Genomic DNA, 21,180 nt, shown 5'->3' on the forward strand with positions numbered 1-21,180 from the left:
CAAGTTTACAATATGAAATTATAAGTGTGAAGTTGACAAGTTGATAATAGAAAATAACAAGTTTATAATAATGAATAACAAGTTATTGAGTAATTAGAAATTGTGTATATAGAAAAAGACAGTAAAGTTGTGAAAGAGGAAAGGATCAGTGTTGAATTTTTAGGCCCCATATGTGGTATATTTGGTAAACTAAACTTCTTATTTGCTAAAATGAACTTGTAATTTGCTATAGTGAAATTGTCATTTGTTATAGTGAAACTGTGGTTCGCTAAAGTAAACTTGTCATTTGTTATAGTAAAGTTGTCATTTGTCATACTTAAGTTGTGATTTGCTAAAGTAAACTTGTTATTTGTTATAATAAAATTATCACTTGCTATACTTAATTTGTGATTCGTTAAAGTAAACTTGTCGTTTGTCATAGTGAAACTGTCATTTGCTATACTAAAATTGTGATTTACTAAATTGAATTTGTTATTTGCTATAGTGAAGTTATCATTTACTATACTGAAGTTGTAATTTGCTAAAGCAAACTCATCATTTGCTATAGTGAAGTTGTCATTTGCTTTACTAAAGTTGTGATTAACTAAAGTAAACTTGTTATTTACTATAGTGAAGTTGTTATTTGTTATACTTAATTTGTAATTCGCTAAAATAAACTTGTTATTTACTATACTTAATTGGTAAACGTCTTTTGCATGCAAGAACTGAAGAAGTTGCATGCACAACTACTAAAGAGGATAAAAGAAAACCATAAGATGCTGACACATATGGTGGATGAGGAGCGATTAAAGGTGTAGATTCCAAAAGGGGAATTTGTACATACTGTTACTACATTTAATTTAGCTTTCCTATATTTTACTTACTTCCTGACTTGACTCTGTTGTTTATTGTTAATGTTAGTTATGTATTGGTGAAATGATATCAGGGTTGATATTGTAAAATGGTTACATTTGAAATAACATTATTTCCGGATTTTATTGGCGAATGACAAGTATAATAAGGCAAATTGCAAGATCTGATAAGCAATTCATGTAAAATTAACTTTTTGTGGCCAAATGACATTATTTCCAAATTTCATTGGCGAATGACACGTATAGTAAAGCAAATTGCAATTTATGATAAGTAATTCATTTAAAGTTGACTTTTTATGGCCAAATGACATTATTTTCAAATTTTATTGGCGAATGACAAGTATAGTAAGGCAAATTACAAGTTCTAATAAGTAATTCATTTAAAGCTAACTTTTTGTGGTCAAATGATATTATTTCTAGATTTCAGTGACAAATGACAAGTATAGCAAGGCAAATTACAAGTTCTTATAAGCAATTCATTTGAAGTTAACTTTTTGTGGCCAAAATTTATTTTTTTGATAATTAAATTCAGAGCAATCAAGCACGCCTTGAAGCAGTAGGAGTGTTCAATCTACCCCCGTCTTTTTTCAACTTCCCTTTTGTTACTAAGCCAAGAACATTTGTTGTCATACATGATGAAACAAAAAGAAAATGTAAAACATTATAAAATGAATCTTGATGTGTCAAAGATTATAATTGTTTAAATTCGTCCTTCGTTTAGTAGTTGCTGATGTTCAAATGTTTCCAACATGTTAAATATCAGCCTTCTATTATTGCATATTAAGCAAAAGTCTTTTAGGATATCTATTAGTTGCCAATGTTCAAATGGTTCCAGGATGTAAAACTTCATCAAATGAATTTTACGATACATTTTACCCCATTATCAATCTTAATTTGTTTAGAATATCTAGTGCTTCCATTTTACGGATCATGGCCAACCGAATTGCAAGATAATGTGTCGAAGAAATCATCCTTACTATAGACAGGCTATGTAAATCATGAGAAGCAGAATCACCAAAAATATTGAGCATTAAAAATTGAAGTTGAAAGGAAGAAAATCAATCACTCGTCATCCTGATGAATGATAAAGAAAGAATGAAGGAAACACCCATTGGATGAAAGAAAGGCAAAGAAGAAATAGAGAAAAGATGAATCAGGATGCAGAGAAAAAATAATACTCCTCTGAGTCTTCCTCTCCCTATCAATTTTCCTTTCGAAGAAACATTCTTCCTCCCCAAGACGCAATCAACAGACGCAACAACATCTGCCGAAAACCCGATTCCTAGACCACACTAGACCTCTTGAAAATCAACCCAATCAAAAAAACCATAACAAAACCATAACCATCAAAAGCATGAGAATAGGTCTTGGCTGGTGCTATTTTGTTTATGCTTCTTCTTCCTAGCCTTCTTTCCTTGCCAGTCCACTGACGCCTAAATCGCCATCAGAACCAAAACCTATTACGACACACCGATGTTGCATTCGAGTCCTTTTGAGATGGACGTGGTCGGAGGGGGAAGAGGAGACGGTCGTAGCAGAGGTAAATCCTCAGCCACAGGACCAAAATGGAAAACGAATGAAGTAATGAAAGCGTAGGGATAGGACTTCACAAGATTTTGGAAGGAGATTATACGAGAATCAGTTGGGTATTTTAGTCTTTTCCTCATGATTTCATAGCTACAATTTAGGATTGGATCTCTCCTAGCAATTATGTGATTTCAAGAACCCAAATTGAAATTTTATAATTTCAAGGGTCTTTAAATATCATTGTCCCTTTTTATTTTTTGAAACATTGACAAAATAATAAAAACTAATTCCACTAGTAATTTATAGGGTTAAAAGCATTTTACTTTCTAAAAAGTTATGTTGTTTTAACTATAGTCCCTAAAATTTGAAAAAAGTGATTTTGTTACTAAATTTAATCTCAATTTAGTTTTGATCCTTGTTTTAGAGACCAAAAATTTTAAGTTAAATTATAATAAAGTCAAATTTTAGGGATCAAGATTATTCATTTAAATTTTTGGAGACCTAAAATAAAATGAGATAAAATTTCAAAAACTAAAATAATCAATTTTATATTTCATAGATCAAAATTAAAATGAAGGCTAATTTCAATAATTAAAAATAATATTAACCCAAATTTATAAAACGAAGCTTTCCTTCTGTCTTCAGTCTCTTACAAGGTTTCAATTGTTAGTTTCACATGATTGATTTCTGCAATAATTACATGTTTCATAACTTTTAAGATATTTTAAGAATATTTTTAATAATATATATAAGCTGAATTAAATAGCAAATTTTCAGAATAAAACAGAGATTCTCTTTTTCAGTTCAATACCATTGACGTTTGGGTTAGAAACTTTGTGAATCACGCTTTCTAGTATGCGAGCATTCATTATTCTTTTTCTTATTTAGCCATTTTTAGCTGAGTAACGGTTAATGGTTTGCTAGTTGGACTGTGGTCAGATTAATAAAATATAATTTACACAAAGTAAAGAAAAATTCATATCGAAAACAAATGTTAGGAAAAATTCATTGTACTCCTACTGTGACAAGTTAACTTCCATTTTTGCTTCTGAAAAATTATGAAATTTCACTACATCCTTCTTGAATCAAAATGAAATTAAATTCTATATATGAAAAATATTAGTACATTAAAAGGATTATGGCCACTTATTCAAAAACAAAAAACCAAAAAACGATGATGGCCACCAAACCATCAAATCTAATTTATCATATAGTGCAAAGAAAAATATACATAACAAAAAAATGTGCAAATATCTAAGTGTGTGTGAGCAAGTAAAATAAGCGAATTAACAATGAAAATTAGATGATTAACAAGAAACACAAGAAAGTTAATAACAACACATAAAAAATCTAACAACAAAAATTAGGGAATTAATAATAACACATAAGGGAGTTAACAACAACTAAAATGTGAGAATTAACAACGACAGAAGTTCAGATTTAGAACAAGTAAAATAAGAGGATTAAAAATAAAAATTAAGCTAATAATAAGAAATAGAGAGAAATTAACAACAATTATCATTTATCAAGATGGTCCTATATATGAATAATAGTAGTCTTACACCACAGAACCGCCAACATGGCATATATTCTGGGCAATTTAAATATAAATCGGCAGTTAGGGGAATCAAATATTCCACCGCTGAACATTTAAATACAAGTTATTTCATGAGATCTGCAACTAAAATTTTCACATTTATAACTAACTTTGCACGGGGTATATTTGAGGCAAATAAAAATCTTAAAAATGGACAAAAAATACAAAGTTTGGTTTAACACAATAAGTTTTCCAAATTTATAGATTATAAAAAAAATTTTCCTTTTAGACAACATTAAAGGTTTTTCCTATAGGATACCCATTACCATTAAGGACCAAGATCTTCAACCCTTCTCTGTGCCGCACGTGTGGTATGTCTGCATATAGCTATTCATGGGTGAAAACTAACCGGAACAAATACAATCCAATGTTCATCATGCTCTAATCTTAACTTTGTTAATAGTCATAGCAAAACATAGCATCATTGGGTATTGTCTTATGCATAGAGTAATCGGCAATGATGCATCGGATGGTGTAATGATCAAACGTGGAATCAATACGCGCAAGCCAATTTGTATCCTCATAATAATCTCTACTCCAATGACATGTTTTTCTAACCGGGTGATAATGAACCATGTACCATTATACAATCTAATTGATTTGTCTATGTTAGGCATCAACATTATGGGTACTCAAACAATACATGAGGTGTAAAAATAATTTTTTATAATTAAAAGATAAATAATTATTAATGTATGGAGTGATTTAATTTCAAATTTTATAATTTTATAAATAATAAACTTTAGGATCAGTGCAATAAAAGTTTCAAATTAGTGAAACATGCACATGACTAAGTTTTGTTAAACACAACTATTACATATAATGAATGTATTTATCACTCATTTAAAAAGACTATAGAAAATCTCTTTGCATACAATTGTTCATCTATGCAGCTCATAAGAACATGAATATTACAATATATCATCATGGAGTTATCACATGTAAGTGATTTTTTTTCACTAAGTGAGAAAGTAAATACATGTCCCCTTATGTGGTAGCGGCCTTTAGACCCAAGCGATTTTAACTCTTGTAAATAAATTGCATTATTTATATCTCATTTTGAAATGGATTTCTTTTTATTTTTATGTAAGAAATTAATGAAGAATTTGTCTAAAACATATCATATATAGCAAAGATTTCATGTTTTAAGACCATTCGAAGTTTTTTTCAGTTATGAATCTACACTTAAAAAGTTTTTAGTAAGTGAAAAAGCCACCACGTGCCTCCTTTTAATGTCTGCTATAGGATTAGTGCATTTTAATTCTTTTTAATAAATTGTATTATTTATATATTGACTTGCTACTGATTTTATTTGTATATTGATATATGAAATCAATGGTGAATTTATTTAGAACATATCATATAGAGCAAATATTTCTTACTTTAAGAATGTTTAGAGTTTTTTAAAATATGGATTTATGTTTTAAAAGTTTAGGAATAGTTTTTACTAAATGAGAAAATGAACACTTGTCCCACTATGATGCCTTCTATTAGACCCGTGCGATTTTCACTGTTTTAAATAAATTGCATTATTTATATTTTGGCTTGCTATTGACTTTTTTTTTATATATCAATATGTGAAATTAATGATAAATTCTTTTAGAACATAGCATGTATAGAAAATATTTCTTACTTTAAGAATTTTAAGAGTTTTTTTTAATTATGAGTATTTTAAAAGTTGTTTTTACTAAATGAGAAAGTGAACATATATCGTTTATGGCACCTTGCGATTTTCACCTATTTGAATAAATCGTATTATTTATATAGTGAACTGCTATAGATTTTGTTTTTCTATTTATGTCTAAAATTAATGATAAATTTATTCAAAACATATCATATATAGCAAATATTTTTTATTTTAAACATATTTCTTGATTGGGAATATGATTAGGTATTGCTTTCTACACCTATTAAAAAGACAAAAATCAATAGAATTATGTAATTATGATCTGTGGCTGTCGTAATGTAACATTAAGGCCTTCATTGCTCCCAAGATTTTATTTATACTCCGATAATATGTTGCTCCAATATATAGCCAATTAATCATGCTTCACCATAAAATTTAATGGACTCATCAATGTTGTGCATATAATGGGATTAGCACTCGAATACGGTCTCTTCTTTGGAAAGCATTGCAAGCACATAATCGGTATATTTCAAGAGGCAATGCAAAAAAAAAAAAAGGAAAAAGAATGGAGATACGTAATCAATTGAAAATTGCATATATGTTTTAAGAGATAAGATTGCAAAAAATCTTATTGTAAGTAATATTGGAGGTTTTGTATTTGAGGTGCTCTTTAACAAAACAAAAAATTTGTATTTTCTATTCTTCTAACAACCCAAATTTAAAATTGAAAAAAAAAATCAACTGATTTAGAAATAGAGGAATGGATAGCTTTCCACACCTATTAAATTTAAAATAATAATAAGGAGTTAAGATAACCGAGATAAAAGAGTGAAATTCAAAATTATGTATATAGACACACGCATATAAACTCTATGTCTAGAATCTAAAACAAATTCAAATAACTCAATTAATAAATTCAAATTGAAATCATGATCATAAATATATAAGTTACGATCTTCCACCACTTTTCAATGTTAAATTCAAATAATACATATGTGCGAAAATATTTATTTTTTAATTTCATAACTCCCAAAAAAAAAGTTCACATGAGAGGCAAAATAGGAATAATGGGAAGTTAAAATAATGCAAAATCATATTCATGAGGCATTCGGGTGGCCCAAAAAAATGTGGCATTCAACCTTATAGCTTTCACAAACTATCCTATTTTCATGCTTCACAACAAAAGCCACCTGCTCTTTGCCTAGGTTCTGCGCTCTTCAACCTCCACCATGCATCTTCCTCCATCATATTTGCACTCCATTCAACATATTTAGCCAACATTGTATTAGGTATCTGTACAGCATTTTTCTAACTAAAGTTTTAAATACAAATATAGTCAGTATTGATAAAGTGGAGGATAATTAAAACCAAATAGTTGCTATCATTTTACATTATTTTCCTTTGTTGAACTGTGCTCAAAACCTTATATATTGTACCTATGAATTAGATAAAAGAAAGAAAATATGCTATACATTAGCAACATGTTTAAGTGGCCTATCTTTGCGTAGAGAGGAAGTCAAACCTGACCATCTGCTCTAATAAATTCAGTATCCACAGCATCGCGAGTGGTGCCTCTGATGAGGTTGCCCATTGTTCATTCCTCACCAATTAATGCATTCAAAATACTACTTTTGTACAATTGATATTGCGGGAAACATAATTTTTTTCATCAAGATTCTCTGATTCTTGTAGATAGCGTTGATCATAATTAATCAGTTAAAAATAACCCCTTGAATGGATGTCTAGTGCCTACTTTTGGGCATAATAAATTTAATCTATCTTGCATCTAAACGTATGCCTAAGCTATTGATACCATGTTCTACTCCCCAGCTCCACCTATCACTATTTTTTTTTTCCAATGTTAATAATATAACAACAATAAAGATATACTCACCTTGATGCACCCTTCCTCTTTGAATTTATAATTCCTAGAAACCTTTAGTTCAAATCCATCAGGACTAGCTTAGGAGGCGTAGGAGGGATCTAGGTAATAGTATGTGGGTCAAATTTTCTATAGGTAAAAAGAAACTTGGACCTCTTCAGATGAAATATCTCTATTAAATTGAATAGCCTAAATATTAATATGTCTATAATTTTAGTATTTTTATCTTCAATAAAATTATGACATAAAATGTAAATAATTTTTCACAATAATGTTTAAAGAGTGACACATAAATATTAAAAAAGGATAAAGAATAGTGTTATCTAAACAAATCAAATTTACTATAGTACCAACAATGGCAATGTGCTCTGAAAATCCAGTTTGTTTTTATTATTGTCTCTCTATCATTTGTTGGTATTGTTTAGTATGCTCAAAAGTAATTGTTGGGAGGGAAGTAAAGAGAGAGTTTGAGCTCTTTAACCTTTGAATGTATTTCATAATGTATATGTTCCTACATAAATAACTACATATCTTTGTGACTTTGAAAATATATTCAACAATTCACAACTTGATTCTATGTATTTGAGCTCTTGTTTAAACCATTTTAGTAAGATGAATGGGTATGCTGAAGTGAGTGTAATGCTTTTTTTTTTTGTCAAAGAAAAGAAATTAAAGATGCTCGATCTCCAAGCATTTGCACTTTTTTCCCTATAAATAAAAATACTAATTCAAATAAAAGCAACTCAAAATTGCAATGGGGTCAAACAGCGCGTCAAAGGTCCTCAAAATATGTTGATGTGTTTTCAGTTTGCAAGGAGTTCTTAAAAGTCTAGAAAGTCTAAAGCTTCCACTAAAGTTCTATTACAATCCTGCAAAGATAACCCCAATATCAAGATATTAGGTCCAACTTTTGTTCTCAAAAGCTTTATATTTCTTTTAATTCTGCTTGAATTAATCTTTAAAAATTCAAATGGAATTTGTTTTCAAGGGGTTATTTTGATATTCAAGTTCTATTTATAGATGACTAAAATGAAATTAGCCTAATTAAAAAATTTCCCTTAAGATAGATGTTTATTGCTTGGGAGAGATCATCATGCTGTAACCTTGCAATATCTAGAAGAGCTTCAAAAAGGGTCACAAATTTTGATACTGGCAAATTATTATCCCTTGCAACCACTTGAAGATATGAATCAATGAGCTTCTCAACACTTATAATTGATCTTAAGAAGTGGCTGTCATCTATAGGTTAGGAGACATTCTTTTCCAGAGCTTCAAGTAACTTCCCAACACTGCTAAAACCAACCCCATTGATGATGTTGAAGCATAAGGCAAGTCACCCATTGTTGCTTCATCAAATTACAGGCTTGCTCTTCTAATTTGTTCTATCTTGGTGACATGGGAGACCCCGAAATGGTTCGAAATCCACAGGAGTCTAAGTAAGAAACCAACTGAAACTGATCCTTTATCTGCAAGAATCACAGTCACAATAGTTTCAAGAAGATACCGTGCCAAAGTTCTTGAACTCCAAAGATTGAATACCTCACATGAACCCCTGCCACTATGAGCACGCGCCTCTACAAACCACCATCAATATCATCCCTTCCTCAACTGAATATGAAATGCACAAACTTGAGAATCTATCTCTGGCCTCGCAAGAACTTCGGGGTAACTTCTCTAAATCGTCTTCACACGATCACTTCAAATCAAACCAAAACTCCCCCATTCTCAAGCATACAAACACATGAAACCGCCCACGATCGTAGGCATGAAGCCCTCTCACTGGAGTGATCGACGTGGCACATTCAGAAACATGGCACTAATTTTTTTGATAAACGAAACATGGCACTAATATTTATTTTAGAAATCTACAAGTTTTTATGAAATATTAATTTTAATTTTAATTTTAATCTAAAATTTAAAATATTTATTAAATATAAATTAAAATATGAAATATTAATTTGAAATGAAATCTGAAAGACTAACTGTCCTGAAAAAATTCTACCCAAAAACATAACAACACAAGCGCATAAGACTATTCAATTATTTTTTTCCTTAATTTTATAAATATATCTGTAAATTCATACTTTTTTAATCTATAAATTTTAATTTTAGTGTTATGAAATATCAATTTTAATTTAATATTTGAAAGATTATTAAATGTAATTTAAAATAATATTAATTTGAACCTACAGAGTGACCAATTGCCACTTTTTAATGAAATATTGGTTTTGATTCAAAATTTAAAATATTAATTGAATTAATTTAAAGCATAAAATATTAATTTGAAATCAGAAAACTGCCCATAACACAGCCTTGAAATACGGCACAATGTGGGCGGGTGTGATCAAAGTCACAACCTCAGAGATTCCTTCAAAATTTCATTCCAACAGCACGTTTTTTGGAATTAATGATCCTAACTAAACAAAAAAATATTACTTCACTTGATTGTAATTACTAGCAAAAAACTGTCCACCTTCACCATTAAAATGGATAATTTTTTTAATTTAATAGCTATCATATATTCAAAAGACTGCCCACCTTCAAAATTACTTAAAATCAAGAAATTAAAAATAAATTTGTAACATGATATCTGAATTTTTTGAATATAAAAATTTATTCTATTTATTTTTAAAGAAAGCCTATCACGTGGCATGATATAAGCATGCTTTGATAAAAAAACTGTTCACGTTCACCTCTAAAAAGGATAATGTTTTAATTTAGCAGCTAGCATATATTTAGAAAACTACTCACATTCAAAATTATTTGTAATCAGAAATTAAAAATAAATTTGAAACATGGGATCTTAATTTTTTTTGCTGTCATACATAAGCGGTTCTATAAATCGAATTCAATTCTGAAATCATTGATAATGAAACTGTCTACCCACATTCCATAGTCCATGATCTAAAACGTGGGGTAACCAAGATATGCAGTAATCAAACAATTATTAAATGATGTATTAAATAGCAAAAGAGATTACTCTTTATTTCAAAACGATTAAACAAGGAACAAAAAAAGGACCGGACACTAAACTAGATAAGGTAGTGGTTTAAAGGTTAATAGGTCAGATCGGGATCAACTCGGAATCAAATCGGTCACATTAAAATAATATAATTTAATTAAAAATAACAAAATATAACAATACTAATAATTACTAATAATAAAATATAAGGAAATACAATAAAATTTTGATTGTAATAATCATGAAGTACAACAATATTAAGAATTTTAATCTTTACAATTTTTCAATAACTAAAGTTAATAGTTATTGATACCAAACTCATCATCAAAATTCATTTAAATCTACAGTAATTGAGATATTAGGAGCTGAATGAGAAAAAATAGGATAAATATCAATATATTTATTTAAACCAATTCATTATCGGTTCATTCCGATTTGACTGGTTCAATCCGGTTTGAACCAGTCTCCAATTTAGCCTATGAACCATACCGGACTACTGACCAGTTCACCGGTTTATCGGTTGAACTGGTCAGTCCGGTTCCGGTGTTGTTTACACTACAATTAAAAACTTGATGCATTTATCTTCTTCCTTGTTTTGCCACTTGTCGCACTTTTAAATAGCCTTGTAAAGACCCCTCCCTTATAATAGTAATAGATTCAAATTAATATTTGAAATTTATTAATCAACTAAGGTTTTTGAAACTAAATTATAATTAAATAAAATATTTGGAACCTAACTCTCATTCCCTCTTTATAGATTCTAAATTTTGTCTCTTCCATGATCTCTTAGCGTTTAAACACAACAACAAAACTTAATTATTTTCAAAAAAATAAACACTCAATAAAAGTATTGAATGCAAAAAAAAAAACCTGTGACTAGTATATTTAAGAAATTTAAAGTCAACTTTCAAAACAGAAAGACAGCATTTTTGAAACGGAAGAAAAGAAGACAAAATTTGTTAATAAAACAATTTCGATAGTCTCGTTCATGAAGAAAGAGGACTTAGAAAGTCAATTAATAATGCTCTTTCTTTAATATTATTTGACTTTTCAAAGAGACTAAAGACTTGTAAGTTGTGACTCGTGTCGTGAGTGTGATTGATAAAAAGGCAACATAGAAGCGTGTGTGGCTGAGAGGGAACTTCCCCTGTCACTATTAGAATAAGACTTTGAAGAATCCTTTTAAAAAAAAATTAAAATTACTAAATCTCAAATAAATTTTTTTAATAAAAATGTATTATTATTTATAAATTTAGTATTATTAAAACCTATTAAAATGTTACTATCAAATATAATCTAAAATTTGGTAATTTTAAGCTTCGTTCTATGAGATTTTCTCCTAGACTTTTGTCCCTTTAAATACATTGCTATTTTCTGTGAAGTTATGTATTATTGTAAAAGAATTTAAGTTTTGAATTCTATTGTTATATTATTGCTTCAACAATATAATTTTGAATTCATTTAGTGTGTGTAGATACGCTTCTAGTCCTATTTATAAATCACTTCCAATATGTTTCATATAAGCTAAGAAAACATTAAACTTCATTAACTCTTATTTAAACTTTAACAACTTTTTAATTTTATCTCTATTTAATATATATTATACCTCATGTAAACAAAGTTAATACAACAATAAATAAAGGGTAAAATTGTACATCCTTATAAAGTTTTTTTTTTTCTAAATGCCCTATAAATAGGACCAAAAAAAGTCTTCTTTTTTTGCCCTATAAATAAGACCAGAGTTGTAGTATATATATTATGCATGTTATGTGACATTTAATTATTTGACCTCTTCTTATAAATATAAATGAGGCGCTATTATATTTTGACTTAAGACATAATTCAGGTGATAAAGATAAAATGCACTATAAGTAATAATCAAAGTTCAAAGTCAAAGTCTCGCTATGTAAGAAATATTATAACAGACCGGTATATTTTTATTTCAAATCTTAATACTATCTTCGATTCTAAATATAAGAGCTAACTGGTTATCCCAAATATAAGAGTTAGCTGGTTATCTTAAATATAAGATTTTAATCCATTTTGTCTCTTAAATTTATAATGTAATCTAAAAAATATCCTCATTAATCATAAAGTATTTTTTCCACCCAAGTATGTTTTTTTTTTGGGGACTGACCCAAGTGTGGTTTTAATGTAGATGATTGAATAAGAGTAATTTAAAAAAGTCAACACACACTTATTACAAATGACTAACTTAACTAATTTGTTTAATTCTTTAAATTAGTTATGCAGTTTTTATATTAAAGACCAAAGGTAGATTAGGATGTAAAACATTATAACCTTTAATTTGCTATGCCTATATTTATGATGGCAAATGTCACAATTGTAATTTCTGTGAAAATGAATGAAAACAAATAGTGCGTGACTATATGCTTATACAATTTTTTGGTAAAATTAAGAGTACATAGTCTTCATTAATCCAAATTGGAGTATGGTTGAGTTTAAATAAAAAAAACTCTTTTAATATGTTTGTAAATCCAATATTCATAAATGGTTGGAAACAAACTATTGCCTCATTTACTTAATATAAGATTTATTTAACTAATTTAAGTGACTAAAAAATAAAATAAATTAACTAAATAATAAATGTGACTTGTTCTTATTAAGATATCTCAGTACAACATCCTATAAACTAGTAATTTAATATCCCCTATATTAATGCACTATGCACTTCTCCATTTTAAATATAAATCCTAGTAAAAGAATTTGTTTTGGCTCTAAAATATAAGATTCCAATTTTTTTTACTTTTAAATTTATATTTTGTTCTTTAAATCATTCTAGGTTATTGAAGGGAATTTCATCAAGAGGCAATTTGCAACACGTATGATTAAAAGAATATTTTAGAAAATCAATAGACGTTTCTCACAAAAACTAATTTAATCAATTTTTCTAAATTTCTGCAATCAGACGCCTAGATTTCATCTACATTTAGAAGCAGTAAAGTTATGTATGTTTATTTTCACTCTGGACATTGACGAAAAGGGTCATCAAGTACGAACATAACTTCACATATGGCTAACACAAAAAAACATAAGGAGGTTTTTCATTCAAAGCTTGTGTCTCACTTCATAGACTCGCAATCTCGGGTTCTTTTGCATTTCAAGATGGGTCTTGAAGCGTGGAATTCAAAGTTTTTCAGTTTTTCTTCCATGCGCTCTGAAATTGCAGTAGCACCGAACTTGTCAACAACCACATAGTAGTATTACGAGAAAAGACCATAAGGTTCTGATGACTTCCAAAGAAACTTACGCATCACCATGAGCTAGATTCAGTCAAATCTAAAGCGATTTGCAATGTATAAAAGGACTGATTCCTAAGGCAAAATCCATCTTCATCTTCCTCACTTTCATCACTTCTTTCATCACTTGTAGAAAGTGTCTCTAATATTTATACACAATGAGGTCTATCTCATGGATTTTCTTGTTACCCTTCTGCTTCATAAACCTTGGCATCAATGTCTTTGTTGTGACTAGCCATTGTCTCAGCCATCAAAAATCTGCTTTGCTTCATTTGAGAAGAAACCTTATATTCAACCCTTCTGAGTCGAAAAAATTGGTTCATTGGAACCAAAGTCATGATTGTTGTCAATGGAATGGAGTAACATGTGATAAGGGACATGTTATAGCTCTTGATCTAAGTGGAGAATCCATCTCTGGTGGACTTGATGACAGTTCCAATGGCATCTTCAACTTGCAATTTCTGCAAAATTTGAACTTGGCTCATAACAAGTTTCATTCTGTGGTTCCTTCAAAGCTGCACAAGTTGAGCAATTTGAGATATCTGAATTTGTCAAATGCTGGCTTTGAGGGTCAGATACCAGTTGAGATATCTTATCTAGCAAAGCTCGTTTTTCTTGATCTTTCTACCTCACTTCACACACTTAAACTTGAGGAGCCAAATGTCACAATTCTTTTACAGAAGTTCACAGAACTCAAGGAGCTATATCTTGATGGTGTGAAGATGTTTGCTCAGGGGAAGGAGTGGGGCCAGGCACTATCCACATTGCAAAATCTTCAAATTGTGAGTATGTCATCTTGTAATCTCTTTGGCCCTATTGATTATTCAATTGCAAAGCTTCTATCTTTATTGGTTCTTCGGCTGGACAATAACAATATAGCAAGCTCGGTGCCAAAGACCTTTGTGGGATTGACCAACTTAACCAACTTGCAACTTAGAAATTGCAACTTGAGTGGAGTGTTTCCAGAACAGGTCTTCCAAATGCCAAACCTACAAGTCATTGATGTGTCAGATAATCAAGATCTTCAAGGTTCTTTACCAAAATTCCAACATCATGGATTTCTCCACAGTATGAACCTTAGCCATACAAAGTTCTCAGGGCAGCTACCTAGTTCTATTCACAATTTGAGGAAGTTGTCTGCATTAGACCTGTCAAACTCCAAATTTAGTGGAACACTTCCTTGTTCAATCTCCAAGGTGACCTCACTTGTCTATCTAGACTTGTCATTCAATAATTTCACTGGCTCTCTTCCATCTTTCAATTTGTCCAAGAGCCTCACATATCTATCCCTCTATCACAATGGCTTGGAGGGTGAAGTTCCATCAGTTCATTTCACAGGCCTTGAAAATCTTATCACTATTGATTTGGGTGACAATTTATTCAATGGGAAAGTTCCATCATCTCTTTTTACACTTCGATCATTACGCGAGCTGATTCTCTCCAACAATAGATTTGAGGGTCTTCTAGATGAATTTCCAAATGCTTCTTCCTCCCCATTAGAGATCCTTGATGTTAGTGGAAATAATTTACAAGGGCCTGTTCCTGTGTCTATCTTTCAGCTCAAAAGACTCACTTTGCTCCAACTTTCTGCAAACAAGTTCAATGGAACTATAGATTTGGGTATGATGAGAAGCATGGAAAATTTGGCTACACTAGATCTGGCTCACAACAATTTCTTGGTTGATACAACTTTGGTGAACAACCACAATTTGTCATCACTACCCAAATTGAACAATTTCATGCTGGGTTCTTGCAAATTGAAAGAGTTTCCCAGTTTTTTGAGAAATCAATCCAATTTGTTGTACCTTGACTTATCCAGCAACCAAATTCGAGGAACAATACCCAATTGGATTTGGAGGTTTGATTTCATGGTCTTTCTTAATCTTTCCAACAATTTTCTCACAGATTTGGAAGGTCCTTTTCACAATATTACTTCTAATTTGTTTCTTCTTGATCTCCACTCCAACCAACTCAAAGGCCACCCTCCCATTTTTCCAAAAAATGTGATCTATTTGGATTACTCAAGCAATGGATTTAGCTCTATTGCCCCACTAGATATTGGCAATCATCTCCCTTTCACATATTTTCTCTCTTTTTCAAACAACAGTTTTCATGGAAAAATCCATGAATCCCTATGTAACATGTCAACTCTCCGTGTGCTTGATCTTTCTGACAACAACTTCAGTGAAACCATTCCTGAGTGTTTTACAAGAATGAGTAACACACTTAGGGTGTTAAATCTAGCTAGAAACAACCTCAAAGGCCAAGTTTCTAATACATTTTCAGCTTTTTGTGCCCTTCGATTCCTAGATCTCAATGAAAATTTCTTAAGTGGTACAATCCCAAAGTCATTGGCTAATTGCCAAAAACTACAAGTCTTAAACCTTGGAAACAATCAATTGACCGATAGATTTCCGTGTTTCTTGGGGAATGTATCCACTTTGAGAGTCATGATTCTAAGGTCAAACAAAATTTATGGGACACTTGAATGTCCAAATAGCATTGGAAAGTGGGAGACGCTTCAAATTGTTGACCTGGCCTCAAATAATTTAAATGGTACTCTACCTATAGCGCTCCTGCAAAGTTGGAAAGCATTGATGAGACCAGCTGAAGATGAAAGTGGCACAAAATTTGGCCAGTTGTCTTTTGACATCTATGACAACGCTAATGTTGTGGACTTCAAGAATGCATTATCAACTGTGAACAAGGATCTTGCACCAAAACTAGCCGAATTGATAGCAGTAGAACCACCTTTTGTGATTAGCCACTTATTCTCTGATATTAATGCCAATGATTTTGGTCTTCAAAGTTATCTAGATTCGGTGACAATTGTCAACAAAGGAAGACAACTAAAGTTGGTTAAGATTCTTACGGCCTTCACATCTTTGGATTTCTCATCCAACCACTTTGAAGGGCCAATACCAGAAGAGCTAATTGATTTCAAAGCACTTCATGCTCTTAATTTGTCACGAAATGCTTTTTCAGGCCATATCCCTTCATCTATAGGGAATCTGAAGTATCTTGAGTCCTTAGATTTGTCTATGAACTCTTTTAGAGGAGACATACCAACAGAGCTTGCAAGTTTGTATTTCCTTGAATTTTTGAACCTCTCTCACAATCATTTGACTGGGAAAATCCCAACAGGGACTCAAATTCAGTCATTTGAAGCAGATTGTTTCAAAGGCAATGAAGCCTTATGCGGACCTCCATTGACACAAAGTTGCAATTTGGGTGAGATTCCAGGTTTGCAAACACCATCTTCAAAAACAACTGAATCAAATGATGGGAACTCCATTGATTGGAATTTTTTGAGTGCTGAATTGGGATTTACTTTTGGCCTTGGCATCATTATCCTTCCTCTCATATTCTGCCAACAATGGAGATTGCAATACTTCAAATACGTAGACTACATACTTTGGAAGATCATCCCTCAGCTTGATTTTGTATATGAACGTCGTGAAGGGAAAACTTACAGAAGCTTAAGATGGAAACCATATTAATTTTTGTCAAATAAAGAAGAAAAAGCTTGCAATTCCCTTTCTCCCCCACCCACCCCAAAAAAAAAAAAAAGGAAAAAGAAAAAATTAGGAAGAGATGAATAAAATCAATAGGAAGTGAATCATGGTTTTCTTTCTATCAAGTATTTCGGGTTAGTTTTATTGTCTTAATGGAGTACAAATGTTAGACATAGAATAAGAGTGCAAAGGAAAATAAAGAGTTGATAGAGCAGTTCTTACTTTTCCTATTATTGTTCAAGGTGAATTTGAATTTGCTTTTCTCCAAAAGTTGACTTTAATATAATGATGCTGCCATTTAAACAAAGAGCAAATTTAACCTAGAAATGAAAGATGATAAATTTTTGAAATTGGAACAAATTTAGAGTTCCTTTTTTTTTTTATGAAGTTATTTACATCAAGCATGTTATTTTACCCTTAAATGAATAAACAACCCTATAATCATCAATACATCAATATCAATGTAAATATAAAATTTTATAAGAGTTATCATGAGTAATGAGATTTTTTTTTGGGACCCGATGCAATTTTTTCCTCCTATCTTTCAATTTTCTTCCTACCACGTGGAAGTGCCATCAATCATTCAGGCGTTATTTCCATTGAATCAAACTAGGACAGTTTATTGGAGAGAGCTAGGGAATCCAACAATGGCGCCGAAGGCTTTTGAGCATTCCAGGGAAAGACTACGATAAGGAAAGGCACTACTAATAGAGAATCAAAATTAAAAAGTAACAAAAAAATGCTCTGATTTTTTATTTAATTGACACAACTCTACTTCAAAGACCAAAAGAAAAAAGAAAAAAAAACAGAGTATCTTTTTCTGCTGAAAATTAAGATTCAGGGGGTGCTCAATGGTTATAAACTATGTGCAGGCCAATTAAATTTTATTATGCTTGGCCTCTTTGTAATTTTACGATCCTGATGTTATTTTTGCTTGCTTGACCTGTCTCCCTGTGGTACTGTACAGTTTTACTTGAATAAAAAACACACTTTCATCCCAAAAAAAAAAAAAAGAAAAGAAAAAGAAAGATGAGGGTCTTTTGGGGCACCGAAAGCAACATTCATCTCTCTGTTATCACCTTTTCCTTTTATCATTAAACTACAACGAATCCACTCTACGCAAAATTGAGGTAGGGGAAAAGTGTTCATGTGTAGTTTCTAAACAAGATAAAGTACTTAAAACTAATGTAAACAGTACAATAACATGATTACTCTTGAATTCTAAATAACTCGAGTATGTTTAATTCCACATATTCTAAGAAAAATTAGAAAGAAATTTAATTGCAAAAAAATCTCAATAATAAATGATTAACCTGAATCTATTGTCATTCTTTTCTTTAAAACTTGTCATTGCTTACTCTTTATTTGTCAATGAATTTTAAGACAGGTAAATCCCTTTCTCGAAACCTCAATGCAAAGTCATCATGTGCATTTGTTATATTTGGACCTAATTTCAGCAAACATGATGCTCTGTAATTAACAATCCAGGTTTTTTCTAACGGAACAGGATTTAATTAAAATCCCCAATGATTCAATTTTAGCAGCCGTGTAACCTCCAAGTCGTGTCACAATCAAGTGCCTCGTTCTGCACTGAGCTTAAAACCGACCTGAGGAGGGCATAGATATGGGGATTGTGGCTGAGAATAGAACCAAGCATAGTATTAACCAGAATAACAAATGTTTACAATTAACTCATCTGTTTCTATTTCCATGTCAAAAGGATTGCCATTGATGTCAAGCGGCCTGCTCAGGCTTTTTTTCAACAGTTTACTTAACAGCATAACCATCCCCTCTGATCGTTATAATTTACAAAGTAAATCATTCACAATAGGTTATTTGATTGGTGATTAGCTAACTTTCAATGTACACACAAAATCTTGCACTACAGGTCAAGCGCAAACCTAAAATATGCTACATTGTGTCTTGCTCTTACCCGTTGTCATTTCTTTTTCCCAAGAACCAGGCCACACACGAGCCAGGCGAATGAGAGCACTCCATAAACATATAATCCTGCACCAATCAAGGACATAAATCTCAGCTAAACCATAAATTCAAATCTGCAATTTCTGCGGAAAAGATTTACCATCGGTGGAAATAATAAAATGAGCCAAAAATATAGAACTAGAACAAAGATATTCCTCCCTCAAAGGTTCCAGGCATTTTTCTGACACTCCATTGATGTGGAATTCAAAATTAACAGTATATCAATGTGTTATAGATCTAGTTAATTGGCTCTTTTGACATATAATTATTCATAATTGGCTCTAGTTTTCATCTCTGCATCAAAAAAGATACATCCCACAATTTGCAACTGTACAACAGCATTGCCAAGGTTGACGCCAAACAGCTGGGGACTAGAAAAGCAGAGAAAATCTAGAACTCAAAATCATTACACTATTTCAGGAGAAAAAGGTAAAAAGAAAAAATTAATTACTGTGGTAGCTCAAAAGAAGGAACAAGAAAAGTGGATATTAAGGTGACATACCAGCATAGGCAACTGTTGCACCCAGAGCCAATCTTCCTAAAGCAGACAATACATAAAGGCAAAAAATCACCTGAAATAAGATGTACATAAACCATTAGTTCTTTTACATGCCTCTTCATCAAAAGCAAAATCAAATGTATGACAACTACTACGGGATTATAACTGTCAAAAATCAACCAGTGCTTTCTGGAATCTAAGCACACAAATAGTCCAATACTTTGAGAGAATGGCAGGATGAATGAATTCTTATTCAATGATCAAACAACCTTAAATGTTGGCAGAGAATGTTAACAGATTGCGAATGAATGGAAAACATATTAAAATGCAGTCAAGATAAGCAGAAGATGCATAAATTGCAAAACTAATGACATTCCATCAGATGCATTCAACACCCATAGTTTCACGCCTTAGCAAAACTTGAATTCAAATAGGTCATGCTCATGTGTTTCTCTTCTATAAACATTAAATAAAGACTCACGAGACATAAAACAAAAAGGAAAAACCACAATTTCTGGAGATTGAATTGATGTTTTTTACCAAGTGAAAATAGATTTAAGTTGCAGAAACTAAACAATACCTTTAGAAACAGTCTCTTGTCATGCCCTGTTGCTGCAACTCTTAATACAGACCCGGCTGCACCTATGGCATTAACGAACCACGCAACAATGCTATTAGCAGTGTCCTGAGTTACTTGCCATTCAAGTGGATCGACTGGGACCCTAAAACAGTTTTTCAGAAGGGGACAGGGTGTATTAGATAAGTTGAAAATATGAAGGCCATTTGCAAATGAAGAACACACATCTTCCTTCTGCATCTAAGCGTGGATCTGATGAAAAAGAAGACTAGAGACATAAGCACGACAGAGACAATACTAAAAATACACTTCTTATGAAATCATATCAGATGTCCAAGCCGCCAACCAGGGCGATCATTCAAAATTTTAAAAACTCAAAAATCAAAAGGACCAAATAATTTTGTTCTAACTGATTATGCTAGCAATTAGCATTGAGAAATAGGAAATGCCGTCATCCATGTTTAAGGCAACTAAGAACTAAGACTAAATTGTGTCCGAAATATCGTTATATACAGAAAAGCAGACTGAACAAGAAAAGAAAAGGAAGGGAAAAAAAAACCCTAATTGGATGGTCTTATTTAAAAAAATTAAGCGACAACAAGAAAGATGAAGGAAAAAGAACAAACTTGGGTGATTACGATATGTTCATTTGACGGAAGAGAAGGCCGAGAATGGCGAGGGAGCACAGGAGAACGATGAAGACATCGGAGACCAAAGAAACGAGGATAGAATTCCGGCAGGCACAGTGATAGTATACCAGGGTGCTGCATAACAACAGCATCATCGGCTTCCCTACTTCGCCCCTTCTGCTCTCCATAATTCTCGCGACCAGAAAACTGATCTCCCTCGTACCATGTCCCTACATAGACAATTGGAAATCAGCGAACCTACCTTCCAAGT

General features: G+C 31.5%; 2 protein-coding genes across 3 annotated transcripts in view; one reads left to right on the plus strand and one right to left on the minus strand.

The window, feature by feature from the left end:
* Positions 1-21,180, minus strand: part of LOC114733558 (reticulon-like protein B22) — a 56,780-nt gene extending 35,600 nt beyond the window's left edge. Inside the window, exons 1-3 of one of the 2 annotated variants that reach the window (XM_028921031.1) lie at positions 20,919-21,180; positions 20,284-20,425; positions 19,656-19,776 (exon numbers count right to left, since the gene is read on the minus strand). In XM_028921031.1, the coding sequence (XP_028776864.1) occupies positions 19,693-19,776; positions 20,284-20,425; positions 20,919-21,097 (405 nt within the window). In that variant the 5' untranslated portion in view covers positions 21,098-21,180 and the 3' untranslated portion in view covers positions 19,656-19,692. Of the gene's footprint in view, positions 1-19,576; positions 19,777-20,283; positions 20,426-20,918 lie in introns of those variants that run through there. The other variant, XM_028921030.1, reaches the window with a different exon arrangement.
* LOC114733534 (receptor-like protein 7) lies at positions 13,865-17,206 on the plus strand. The gene is made up of 2 exons (XM_028921005.1): positions 13,865-15,908; positions 15,969-17,206. Exons 1-2 carry the CDS (start codon positions 13,865-13,867, stop codon positions 17,204-17,206), a joined length of 3,282 nt encoding a protein of 1,093 aa, XP_028776838.1.

The sequence above is a fragment of the Neltuma alba genome, unplaced genomic scaffold (genome assembly GCF_004799145.2).
Source record: "Neltuma alba isolate B1F8T4 unplaced genomic scaffold, ASM479914v2 tig00013014_pilon, whole genome shotgun sequence".
NCBI classification, from domain to species: Eukaryota; Viridiplantae; Streptophyta; class Magnoliopsida; order Fabales; family Fabaceae; genus Neltuma; species Neltuma alba.